Consider the following 14,193-nt stretch of genomic DNA (forward strand, 5'->3'; position numbering starts at 1 on the left):
CTTAGTCACACTAGTCACATTTCCAATATTGAGTCAGCAGTCACGTGTGGCTAATGACTACCATATTGGACAATGTAGACACAGAATATTTCTATCATCGCAAAAAATCCTAATGGACTACAGCACTCCAAATGATGAAATATTCTTATAGTACAAAGACCAACATTCCGGCACAATAAATAGTTCTGACTTAGCTGGTTGTGGGGAAATGATTCAATTGACAGAGAGTAACATTGCTGGTGGCAGTATAAACCAATACAACTCTTTGGAGAAAAAATTTATCATACATATTTTTCACATGTGGATTTGCACATTTGAACCCACTCCTAGAATTTGTTTCTCCAAAGAACTTCTATCCAACAAATAATTACTGAACAGAATGCCTGTCAAGCCAGAACCTCCTCATAAAAAGACTTACGCTCTCACGTCATGGAGCTCAGTCTATTACGGTAGACAACCAGTAAACAGCAAGAACTCATGTTTTAAAAAGCAGGAAAGGAAAGGAACTATTTAAGTGCTGAGATTCCTGGCAGGCTCAGGGTGGTCTGTGGGCTCTCAGGAGAGGTTCCTCATCCATATTAGGGGGCTGGGATTTAGAGAAGGTTTTCCAGAGATGCCTTATGCATTCTAAAGGATGGGTAAGAATGAGTTTGTGAGACAAAGGGGGGGGAAAGCTTTCCAGGTGAAGAGAATAAATAACAAGTGGAGAAACAAGAAATGAAGAGACCGCGGACTTGCTCTTGAGGTGCCAAGAAGTGAGGTTGCCCAAGCAAGCATGGGCTGTGTTCTACTGTGAACACAGAAGTGGGGTTAGACCAGCATTTTATTATATGTAAACATCACTGTCAGTTTCTTAGAAGATGGAGTTGTCAGATGGGGATGTGGGGATGGGTGTCAGTAAGAATGACAAGACCAGCAAAAAATCAAAATCAAAATAAATAAAAAGGCATTTTTGTGGGAATGCAGGTGACAGATGTCATGGCTATGAAGTAAGGCAGTGTTAAAAGGGAACCAATTCAACAGAAATTAAGGAAGTACAATCAGCAGACAGGATGACTGTCTGATTAGATATGAGGTAAGGAAGAGGGAAGTGAGTCTAAGATGACTCTCAGGTTTCTGGTTTAACTAACCTGTTTCCCCAAAGAGAAGACCTCGCCGGACAATCAGCTCTAATGCGTCTTTGGGAGCAAAAATTAATCTAAGACCCGGTCTTATGTAAGACCGGGTCTTATAGTATAGTAAAATAAGACCGGGTCTTATAGTATAGTAAAATAAGACCGGGTCTTATAGTATAGTAAAATAAGACCGGGTCTTATAGTATAGTAAAATAAGACCGGGTCTTATAGTATAGTAAAATAAGACCGGGTCTTAGATTAATTTTTGCTCCCAAAGACGCATTAGAGCTGATTGTCCAGCGAGGTCTTCTTTTCGGGGAAACACGGTAAGCAGATGGCAGTGCCTTTCACTAAAACAGAACAAGTAGTGGGAGCACATCTCGGGAGGGGCTTGAGGAAGGAGAGTGAATTTAATTAAGGACTGACTGAGTTTTGAGGGTTACAGTTCCTCAAGGTGGAGGTGTCCATGTGTCCACGATTTGCTAGGCATTGATGAGTACTTGGGTAGAGAGATTTGGGATAGAGGAAGAGATTTAGGGCTCGCCATGGATCAAGAGAGCTGAAGCCATTGAAGGGAATGAGACCACGGCACACAGTGGAGAGAGTGCAGGTTCAGCTCCAGACCACAACATTAAAGCGAGTATCGCAATAAAGTGAGTTGTAATCATTTTGCTGGGGGAGGGTCTTGACTTCTTTTTGTAAAAAACACAACATTATTAAAAAAAACAAAACAAAAAAACCCACACAACATCTATGAAGTGCAAAAAAGCAAAGTGCAAATCAAACAAGGTATGCCTGCATTCAGACATGCTGTAGGCTAAAGCAGGTGAGAGGAGGAAGGAGAGGACCCATCCCTGGGAATGTCCATATTTAGGGGGCAAGTTCAAGTCCCCGGAACAGACACCAAAGAGGAACTGCCAGGAAGGGAAGAAAAAAACTCTCTGGAGCAGAGCGTCCAAAAAGTCAAGGGAATAATGAATTTCAAGGAGGGGAGAACAGCAAACAACACGCAACACTGTGGTCAGTTAAGAACAGAAGATGTTAACCAAGAAGAGGACCGTTGCTCACCTTGGCCAGAGCTGTTTCAATCGAGTGGACTAGAGGTTAGAGGACAGCGGGGACTGGGAGGTGAGGTAGCACTTCATTGCAGGCCTATTTATAATAACGTAAGATGAAAACCATCAAAGCTACTCATTTACAGCAATCAACTGAACTGGTACAGCAAGTCAGCATTTAAAATTATAATGCGGAAGTCTCTATGGCCACAAGGAGAATAACGATACAATGAAAACTATATAAAAGAATTGGAAAGTATGTGGAAACATGACTCAATGAAAGGAGAGGATTGTGTGCATTTTTTTCTTTTTAAATTGTAGTTATTATTCGTGCAATGGATACGTTTTCAACACTTTTTTCAGCATGCATGACGATGTATAAAGTTTCTGAAACAACTTGGTCAAAGGATCTCAAATAAATGTGATAAACTAAACACTTTTAAACATCCTTGTATCTCCTGAAGAACATTAAGATTTGGGGAGATACACACACACACACACACACACCCATACGCATATTTGTGTATATACACATATGTGTATATTAATCATATGATGACAACGTGTCAAATGAGAGCAAAGGAATCTGAGGTTGAAAAGTTTACAGGTTCACTGAGCCATTTAGTTGGCCTGTACACTGAACGGCAGACTGGATTCATAGAGACACTCTCCTTCAACAAACATTTCTTGAGTGCCTACCAGGTAACCTGAGGTAGGCATAGAGAAGAGAAAGGCAATATAAAATGGGGGGCGTGCTCACAGTTTAATAAAGACAAAGACACGTAAACGAATAATAAGTAGGTACGAGAACTGCTCAAGTACAGGTATGACTGCAGTGCTGAGGCAGCAGCTAAAACTCTGCCCAAGGGAGGGGCCCTTTTCAAGATAAAAGGCCTGGCATTCCCTCATCTTCCCAGTGGCCGCCTCTTCTCTCCTGGCCTCTCTCACCCTTCTCAGTCCAAACAACCATATCAATAACCATGCATATTCATTCACTTACACGGTTCTTTCCTCCACTAGCAGCCACCCCACAGCTCCTACAAAATAACATCCAGGAGAGAAGCGTCAAAAGTTCTGCTCTGCCCCTCATGCCTTCCCTTTTAATTATATAGTATTATTCTTACTCGTGTTCAAAGTTCAACTCTACGTGCATGCACTTGGGAAAGATCACACAGCAAGAAGGTGAGCACACAGCAAGAAGGTCGCTGTCCACCGTAGGAGCCAGGAAGAGGGCCCTTCCTAAGAACCCAATCTGCCAGCACCTTGATCTTGGACTTCTGAGCCTCCAGAACTGCGGGGGGAAAATGTCTGTTGTTTCAGCCACCCAGTCTGTGGAAAGACTGCCTCCAGATCCTACATGAGTTGACCTTGCTGCCTTCTCCAACCTCAACCCATCCTGCACGTTCCCAAGCTCACCTCCTGGAGCCACCCTGGCCTTTCTTTGTGGCTATTGGTTTTGAGACCCTGCCAAGCTCATTCCTGCCCCAGAGCCTCTGTTCCAGCTTCTCTGCCTGGACCCCAGCGCCAGCTCCTGCTTAGATTTCTCTTTCCATCGAATGCAGGCAGCATCACCTAAGGAGGCTCCCAGGACACGATGTTCTCAGGAGAAAGGCAAGTTTAAGTTAAAGCGAGCAGGTGGGATCCAGCTGAGTGTTTCACTAGTTGTGAAACAAACGTTTGAGAGCATAGCTTAGGGTAAGGGAAGGCTAGAGAGGAGCTAGAGCTGAAAGGGAGAACAGCTCAGACAAACAAAGGAGCCTATTATCCACCTCTCTCTCACTCTTTTTAACTTTATTATTACGATTGGTAATACATTGCCATGGCAGTTGTTATCACCACAATGAGAAGGTGTTAGAGCACGTGCAAAAGTTATGAAAACTTTTGTAGTCAGACTCACAGGGAGAGAAAGTTCTCAGTTCTCAACGAATAGTACATTCCATTCCCTCTCCTTTCCCTACTACTGAAGGCACGAATCCCAAACCCCACACTCTCCTCCTGGTGTTTCTGGGCATGATGGGTTTAGCTGGCCACAAAGTTAACAAAAGAATTAGCTGTGCAATTCAGAGTCACCTGTGCGCTGGATGGATTACGAGTCTAAGCAGACCTTGATGGGTGTCGGGGAGCGTTCTGATTGGGAGGAAATGGCTGTAGCTCTGGGATGACTTCGTGATGCCAGGTTACCCATGGACAGGCTCCTAGGGGACTGATGGGGCTGGTCTGGGAGTGATCAGGCCGGCAGGCAGAGGCCACGGTCAGCCTGGTCAACCAGGGCTAAGGCAGAGCGTACTCCAACTCCAAGCCTGGAGATTCTAGTAGCCCCTTTTGGAGCACAGTCTGGTCTAGACAGATCCTGCTAGGGAGAGAGCTGTGCACCATGGAGGAATCTCTCCCTCCTGGCACCGTGCCCTGAGTCCTCAAATGCACTGTGCCTTGCATTTCGACCGCTTTTATTATTTTACTACTGTTTACATTGCAGGCTATATGAAATCCGACTCTTTCAGAGACAGAGCCACTTCTTCACCCTCCATTAAGAAAAAAATACAACAAACCAGAAACACGGAAAGACAAGGATCAATGAAACGAATATTATGTGCCAAAAGTTTTCAAACAGTATTTTTGCTCAGTTTATGTAAATCCGCACAGCACCCCTGCCCTCCCTTTAGAGATGAAATAACTGTGCTTCAGAGAGGAAAAGCAGCTTGACCGAGGTCAATCCCAGGGTACATCGTGGGTGAAAATACAAACCCGCATCTGTTGGATTCCAAGCCCCTTCCGTCCCTGCTCTCCAGCGCCTCCCTGCGTTCTCTGCCTCTGCTGCACGGAGATAATTGCTCGGAGGGGGGCGGGGGGGGGGGAAGAGGTGCGTTTTTTGTTATAGTTTCCCTTTTGGCTCCTTTTAACAGAACTCAAGAGGGGTTTTGCTGACAGTAATTGAACGAACACTGTTGGGGCATCGTGTTTGTGAAACTCTTCCCATGCAATATTAAAAGGTAAATGCCACAAATGCCATTTGACTCCAGCCGATGAGCTAGTAAATTAGAATCCTTGATTCCAATGTGATTCTGATGTCTAACCGGATTTCAGAGCTCCCTCTGCCAAAACAAGTACATTTTAAATAAAAAAAAACAACCCACACATTAATAACATTTTCATTAAGTAAAAAGGCCCTCAATCTCACAGGTAAGGAGGGAATCTAAGGTGAAAGAGACCCAGGGGACTGTCTGCATGAGGTACACAAGTCCTCCAGGGAAACTAGAGGGACCTTTGGCAACACCTGAATTGCTTTAAAAAAACAAGAAATTATCATCAGAATCCTTTAGCCCTAAGAATTCAGTATCCCTGATGGACACGGATAAAAGTTGTTGAAGAGTCTCCTAGATTTTCAAAGAATTCTCAGACCTGAAAGGGGCCTTAGAAAAAACCTGCCAAACAGATAGTTTCCCAGGGCAGCCATGCAAATTAGCATAGGCCTCTTAAAACAAAGGAAGCTGGGTCTGGACAAGGCACTTCCAGGAGGCATTCACTAAAACTGGAAAATGTGGCTGGTAACATTTCTGTTTCTATAGGAAAGCGGCCTAAATTCCGCCTATGACAAGAACCGCCTGACGCATCCAAGACCTGTCCCCTGAGATTCTGATTCAGTAGGTCTGAAAGGGGAATTGATATTTTCAGCATGCACCCCCAGGTGAGTCCCGTCATGAAGGAGGTTTGGGACAGTGTTAAGATTCTCTGACACAAGACAGGAAGACGACCATTCTGAAGGCAGGTAACACATTTTGAAGGTTTGAAAATAACTCTATTTGCAAAATGTTGCCTTTGGTTTACAAAAGAAAAGGTCTAATCCTACAATCTTTCTAAATGTTTACTTACATATACATTTGTGTACATACATAATTTGGATTTCAATTATCTTTATATATAAATGATACTTGTTTACTTCCCAAACCATACAGTAGATCATAAAAAAGTAGCAAAAGGCAATTAAAACGTCACCATCCAGGACAAAGTACTGTTAGTAAGTGGAGGAGCATCCTTCCAGGTACCTCTCTGCACAGGTAAGCACGTAGGTATGTCGTATACACCGGCATTATACACCTGGGCTATACTAGACATGCGCTTTTGTTACCTGCTATGCTACATAAGAACATTACTTGACTATTTTTTCATGACAATACACGTAGAGCTATTTCATAATTTTTCTAGCTGCATATTACATTTGGATAAATATAGAACTATAATCTGCTAAATAGATTATTTTATGTAAAGTTCTTTTTAAAATGGGTGTAGAGGGGCTGGCCCAGTAGCTCAGGTGGGTGGAGCTCCGTGCCCCTAACTCCGAAGGCTGCCAGTTTGATTCCCACATGGGCCAGTGGGCTCTCAACCACAAGGTTGCCAGTTCAATTCCTCGAGTCCCACAAGGGATGGTGGGCTGTGCCCCCTGCAACTAGCAACGGCAACTGGACCTGGAGCTGAGCTGCACCCTCCACAACTAGGACTGAAAGGACAACACCTTGACTTGGAAAAAAAAGGCCTGGAAGTACACCCTGTTCCCCAATAAAGTCCTGTTCCCCTTCCCCAATAAAATCTTTAAAAATAAATAAAATAAAATAAAATAAAATAAAATAAAATAAAATAAAATAAAATAAAATAAAATGGGTGTGGAGCACAAGGACAAAAGTGAAATGAATGGAACCCCTGTGATGCACTTCACAGTGATAATGAGGAAGCAAGTAGCTTACAAAACTCAGGCAGAATTCATAAGACGTGTGTAGTGTAGATAGTAAGTAACCTATAGGATGTGTTAAAGATAAAGAGAATAAATGGAGAATTTGTGTGTTAACTACAGATGAAACAAATGAGAGTGGCACTTATAACTAGAAGGGGATGGAAGGACAAATTAAATCTTTACTAGTAATCAAATTTAATAAAATATTAATACATTTAATAAATATCTCATTTATAATTATATTTTAGATATATAATATTATTATATAACTTGTAATTTATAGTGTTGATAATAAACAGTTCCTATTTAATAAAATATTAATAATATATAATAAAGCCCAGCTCATGCTATGTCCAGATTGATAGCTATGTCACCCCTAAATGTACCACCTATTGATGACACCCATTATATTCAATTCTGGACCCACATATACTCTGCGTGGAAATGCAGACAAAACAGAGATCCCTGGTGAGCTACAGGTGTTGGCCAAGCATACTTGCCCTCCAGTCCTCCGACAGAGCAAACATGTGTTGGCTTCAGATACCTGATGATACCTCTTGTTGAACCTCAACTCTGGTCTTTGTGACCACGCCATCATTGGGGAAAGCTGACACCGCAGAGACAGGACACGTGAACATGGCAAGTACATGGTTCCAGAAGTGCAGATCTTTTACCCTATGTACATCCCAACCTAATTATGTTAACGTGTTCTAATCTCTATCCCCTTGCTTCTCCCTGAGTGTTTTCAAATTGAATTAATCGAATCAATGGTGTGAGTGGAAAACCTGATTTTAGTCTCTGAGCCTTCGTGTCCCTTGATCTGTGGGAGAGCTTGCCTGCCAACGTCCTTGGAGGCCAAAACTACATCAAGCTGGTTTCCACCACGCCTAGAGTAATGAAGAGAAGCAAGCAGGGTGGGGAGCCACAAGGTTTACAGAAGGTACCTCAGATTCTTTGCTCATCTGGGAGGTGAGCGTGAGAATAACACAAGAGTGAAATCTTTCATTCAATTTCAGGCAATGGATGGGGACTTTCAGCTTTTCCTGCCTCCAAAGTTATCTGTTTTTTAACAAGTCGATCAAGATTTATTTCCAAGAGATTCAGAGCTCTTTGAGACTTACATTCTGCACAGTAATTCACATAAACTAAGTGTTTTTCTATTATTTTTTCAGAAGCAAGCCTGGCTATTATTCCCAATGACCATATTTTTTACCTATCTTTTCTCTCCCTGACCTAGCTCTGCCTCTGCTAGAACCATCCTCCAGTGCCTAAGTATTTTGATTCTTGTTCAAATCTTGAGAAAGTCAAGATTTCTTACCGTAAATGTTTTCTTACCATGTATATAGTCTGCTGAGCTAAAGCCATTAGAAGAAACAAATATATCTCTAACATACTATGAAGCCTCTTTCAAAGTGGGTTCACAAAGTTATTTTAGCAACCAAATTTAAGAGCTGAAGCAAAAATAATTATACATACATAATTACATTGATTTCTTGAATATCAATAATTATATCACAAGCATCAATAACAAATATGAATAATTATAACCAAATAATATAATTATGATTAGGTGGGGGAAATCTTGTCCAGGGTGTTTTGTCTAACCAAACAGATTACAACCATACAGTACAACCAGATTACCTCTAAACAAATAAAAAATTGGGCTGAACTGAAAACCTCTGTCACCAACCACTCAACTGATGCAAATTTGATAAAGTACCAAAATCAGGGCTCCACTGATGGCACCCCTCCCAACCAGAAGCTAGTTGCAAATTCTGTACCCCAATTTTATCAGTTTAAATGGGAATCTGATAAAATGGTAAGCTGCCTCCAGGCTCCCCCACACAACCACAGACCACGGGCACAGTACATGCAGCCATACAGCACTGTATGTGGCGGCTGACTGCAAATTAGACGTAACTCCCAACCAGGGAAGAGCTGGACACCATGAAAATTTCCTAAGGCAGTGCAGTGCCTAGCCCACAGGATACCTGAAACCAGTTAACCACACCCCAAAGTGGCTGGAATAGGTGGAGGAAAAAGTGTTGGAGAGAAGGGCAGGGCAGGGTAAGGAAAATAAGAACAGAGAATCCTTTTAAGAAATGTGGCTCTGCAAGGTAAGAACAAGAGGGCTCGAGGTTTGCAACCCCCAGGTCATCTTTTAATTCGTAGGCTCTGGATTCTCTTAAACGTGCAGGAGTATAATTACATTTATGTTTCAGAAGCTAGCTTTTGAGTATTACTGATCTGTGTACTATACTTAAAAATGTCCAGACATCTCAGATTTCCAGAGATAGGCCAGGTGGCCAAAAATTTGTCTTGTTGATTTCAGGAGTAAACCATGCACTCTAATTTTTGTTTGGAAAACATGTGAGACTATAACTAAAACATTTGAAAGTAAGAATAAACTCGTCTTATTTTTTTCTTCCACTTAAATGGTATACCAATTTCTCATGATGCAAGTTTGCTAGAATTGCTAGAATGACAAAGTTTTTGTAGGCAAGTATTTGGAGCAATGCTCTTTCGTTTTAAATACTTAGAGAAGAAAATATGGAATTATTGTGTGGGTCCTGATAAAACTGCTTGTCTGAAATCCCGATGGCTAGAAATTAAGTAGCTTGAAGCCCTGAATGCTGAGAAAATTCCAAGTACTTATAACAGAAGTATAAGGGCTAATACATTGTTTACAAGCCTTTAGGCTGTTTTGAGAAGGAAATTAAGAATAGGACATCGATATTCAGCTAACCCGTTACAGGTATTTAACATTTTAATAGCAAAACAGCACACATCATCTTGAAACATACAACCCATTTCTTTCATGAAGTTTAAATGTTTCATAACTCTAATAATTTCCCACAGTCTTCTTAACCAGAGAAGATAGGAAACTGAAATATAAAGTATCTTATTCAAGAAATCATCAACCAGAAACTAACAGGATAGCAGCTTGGTACCCCGACCTCCGCAGCACTGCTTTTCCCAGTAAACCATGAGGAAACATAGCAAAAAACAACCAAAAACAAACAAACAAACAAACAAAAAAAACTATAAGCCAGCAAAGCACAGGGTGAAAAAGCACAACTATGAGGTCAGACCTGAGTTTCAACAAGTCCCAGTTCTGTTACTTCTTAGGTTTAGTGCCACTGTCCGACTGTTTTTGATCTATAAAAATGGCCAGCTTTCATGGTCCAGCCTAATGGCTGTATGGCTTGGGCAGCTTATCTAATCTCTCTAAGCTTCCATTTCTTCATCTGTAAAATATGTCATGGGTAGTACTGGGTCCCCTCAAAATTTATACATTGAAGTCCTAACCCCCAGTATCTCAGAATGTTAGCTTATTTGGAGATAGGCCTTTACAGAGGTAAGCAAATTAAAGTGAGGTCTTAGGGTGGGCCCTAATCCATTATGACTGGTATCTTTATAAAAAAGGGGAAATTTAGACACAAAGACTGACGCACAGGGAGAAGATGGCCATCTACAAGCCAAGGAGAGAAACCTGGAACAGTCTTCCTTCAAAACCCTCAGAAGGAATCCATCCTCCCAACAGCTTGATTTCAGACGCCTAGCCTCTAGAACTGTTCAACAATAAATTTCTATTGTTCAAGCCACTTAGTTTGAAGTCGTTTTTCACTGCAGCCCTGGAAAACTAATATAAAACAGGATGATAGCTGGACCCAAACCTCCAAAGGTGGGTATGAGAATTAAATGAAGACAATGCAGGTGAAACATTTAGCACAGTGCCAACCACACCATAACAGCACCCAAACAAACATAATACTTTCACTGCTATTACTACTATAGGTTGATCCTTCACTTTATACTGGAATTGCAATAGAATTCTCACCACAAACACCATAACTTTTCTTCCAGCCTAGGGCAGCATCTTTGTCTCTGCTCCTCAGGCTTTCTTCTCGCCTCTTTTCCCACCTGGCGAACAACTTTTCATCCTCAAGTTTCCTCTCAAATATCACCCACCTCCCCCAGGAGGAGGCTCCCCTCCGTCATGGTCTCAGGCCTTTGGCTCACAGAGACTGTAAGGGGTGAGTGTGGCCCTTTTCACATAGCAATGCAATTACTGATTCCAAATTAGAGTCCCATGAGCCCCAAGACAAGCCTTGATATATTTCTCTAGATTTCCCTCAGGCAGTGCTGTGTGAGATGCTCATTAAATAAATGTTTGAAGAAGAATCCCTTTACCACGGGTAGGGTAAAAAACTGGCCACAAACACCATCTATAAATAAGCCCATGCTCTAAAGCAGCTGTGAGAAGTACTTTCCAGGTTAGTGGTTCTCAAAGTGTGGCCCAGAAACCAGAAGTATCAGCCTGGTTGGGGACTTGTCAGAAATGCAAATTCCTGGACCTCACCCCAGACTGACTGAAGCAGAAATTCTAGGGGGTAGAACCCAGGAATCTGTTTAACAAGTCCTCCTGGTGATTCGGATGGGGATCAAGTTTGAGAACTATTGCTCTGGGTCTATCCAATTCAATATGAGGAGCTTTGGCTGCCACTGGGAGCTCCCCAAGTATTCCTGTAGACTGAGGAGCCCCGAGCAGAGAAGGGGGGACTGCAGAGGGCTCCCAGGTGCACAGAAGTAAAAGGTTTAAGCTTTCACTTTCAACTCACTTTTCTAAGCCCACGTTACGGGGCGAGTCTGTGATGATGCTAAAGTATCTAAATGACCTAACAATGAGAATCCATGTCTAGGAAGTGGAGCTCTGCCCAGACTCTTAGCATCTTTCCTGCATGCAAAGACACGGAGCTGATTTTGCCATGTCAGAGAAGGGATCATCAAAGCCCCGTAAAGGTATCAAGAAGGAAGCATCAGGCAAACAGTGCTCTCCAGACTCCAAGACTGTAAAGGAGGGCAGAAAAGGTAGAGGCTGATGATGATCAAAGCCCCAGGCCAAGAGCAGGCTCTACAGGCATCTCCCTCTACCTGTGCCAGACATTGCTAATGGAGCCCAACATTCTTGTTCAACAAACTTGGACAGCACCTACGAATCCTTAAGTCCAGGAAGCCACTACCCAGTGATCAGAACTGGCCCTTGAGAAAAACCTGTTTACTATCCGAGCTTAGAAGTTCAATCTTCAAGCTCTGTAGAGTGAGTGTAGAAACCAGCTAGTATTATAGGAATCTCACTGAACCTGGGTGTCAGGGGCTGTGCAACCTTGGGGAAATCATTTAAAATCTTTGAATCTCAGTTTCCTTTTTGCAAAAGGGAGCTGGTAATACCTTCCTCTCAGGGTTGTTCTGAGCATAAACAACATGGGTGAAAACACCTTGCCCAGCGCCTGGCAAATAAAAGGCTCTTAATAAATGTTTGCTGGATCTGAAACTAGGGTGACGTGAGACGCTCTAAGAAAAATCCTTACCACCCAAGCTTGCCTGAGGCTAATTCATCCTAGAAAGCCACCCTGAAGTGTTTGCACATATGAAAGAGCTTTTGGAGTAAAGTGTTGACTTGGGAAACCAAACTCATGTTAACGAGCGTGTGGTCACTAGCACAGGAAATCCGAACCAGGGAGGTATTTATCAGAAGCGTATTTATCAGAAGCGACTTTGCTTGAAGGGGAAAGAACCTTCCCTCCCACAGACAATGCCAGCCCCAAGCCCCCTTCGCATACTCCATGCTGTCCCTTCAACTCATTTGACTCAATCAACAGATCCTACTTAGAAATCCACTCTCAGGAAAACCACTTCTGGAACCTGGGCAAGTATCTGTCTTCTTATGTTTAGACTCTTTAAGAGCTCCATAGAGGACAATGTCTCATAAACAAAATCCATTCCCAGCCCTGTTGAATCAGTGGAAACGGAGATTTTCCCCATTCAAGTGTCCCTACTTGGACAACCAGGCTCCAAGAAAGGCCTCGGTATGTGCCCAGTGTTTGCTATACATTAACCCATGTAGCTTCATATTAACACTCCTTTTTCCAGATGAAGAATCTAGGGCTCAGAGACATTAAGACGTGTGTCCGAGATCACACAGTTAGAAGGCAGGAACAGTAGTATTTGAACAGCTGTGTCCGAGTCACACTCCACTGAACCCCAGCTCTGTCATGTAGCTGGAATCTACCCTAGCAGGAGCGGGTATGAGTTTCAACAGACAGGAATTATGAAACAAGCAAATGAAAAAGAAATTCCAACCCCATTCCATCCAGCCACGGACTGGCCTATAATCAGGGGTTAAAGAGTAACTAAGAACAAATACATCCCAGCATCTGTCAAAATAAAATTTAATACCTTGTAAATCTCATTTAATTCGTACTTAAAATTGAATCAGTAAATAGATAATACTCTCTGTTAATCTTTAGCTAAAAGCTTGTACATAATTAATCTTTGGAAGCCAATGTGACTAATGTCTTTTATATAATTCTGCTGCCTCAAAGATAATGGAAAAAAGTCACCTACCCTGATGACCCATAACCACAGACACCAAAATACCTTGCTAGGCATTTATTCTGAACCATGGGAGTTGTACTTACATGCTGTAGCCAGGAAGAACCTCAATTAGCCTTCACCCAAAGTTATACATAGCAATGCAGACCATAAATGCAGGTAAGATGTTTCTGTTCTTTGGTAAATAGGATGTTACAATGAAACTTTCTTTGATAGTAAACAATTTCTCTGTCAGTGACAGTGAAAATGATGGTCTTGATGACCTCAAGGATATGAACTAATTTACATCCAACTTTTGGTGGAGGAGAGCCAGTGACTAGTTTTGATGAGAGACTGAAAAATAAAAATAAAAAAGCAAGTACCTGGTAAAGCAGGCTGTGTTTTGTGGAATACTTATGCCAGGAGGTATAGCTGGGGTGCCAATCCCACTCACAGGGAGATGATAACAATGTGGTACTCTGCACCCTGAAAGAGAAAGACAGTGTTGTTAAAAATCCAACATAGTCATTCCCAGCACGGTGAGATCTTGGGAAATGCACTTAAGTTCCCCTATTGTACAATTCACCCATGCATTGTATGGCTTTTAGTATATTCACAGCTGTATTACTATCACCACAAGCCATTTTAGAACATTTTCGTTACTTCAAAAAAGAGACCCCACACCCCTTAGACATCACCCGCCATCCTCCAATTCCCTCCCCTCATCACATCCTGGTCCTAGGCAACCACAAATCTAATTTTTGTCCCTGTAGATTGACCTCTTCTGGAGATTTCACATAAATGAACTCATACAATATGTGACCTTTTGTGGCTGGCTTTTTTCCTTATTATAATATTTTCAAGTCTCATCCATGTTGTAGCATGTGTCAGAACTTCATTCCTTTTTATGGCCAAATAATAT

General features: G+C 42.2%; 1 protein-coding gene across 11 annotated transcripts in view; it reads right to left on the minus strand.

The window, feature by feature from the left end:
• Positions 1–14,193, minus strand: part of TJP2 (tight junction protein 2) — a 112,232-nt gene that overhangs the window by 70,326 nt on the left and 27,713 nt on the right. For all 11 annotated transcript variants that reach the window (XM_074330523.2, XM_074330519.2, XM_074330522.2 and 8 more), the window contains exon 2: positions 13,655–13,757. Coding sequence is in view for 5 of the 11 variants with exons in the window: in XM_019730413.3 (XP_019585972.3) it covers positions 13,655–13,757 (103 nt within the window). In the remaining 6 variants the exon portion in view is untranslated. The remainder of the gene's footprint in view (positions 1–13,654; positions 13,758–14,193) is intronic.

This window comes from Rhinolophus sinicus, chromosome 16, assembly GCF_057876585.1.
Source record: "Rhinolophus sinicus isolate RSI-liver-muscle chromosome 16, RSI-T2T, whole genome shotgun sequence".
NCBI lineage: Eukaryota > Metazoa > Chordata > Mammalia > Chiroptera > Rhinolophidae > Rhinolophus > Rhinolophus sinicus.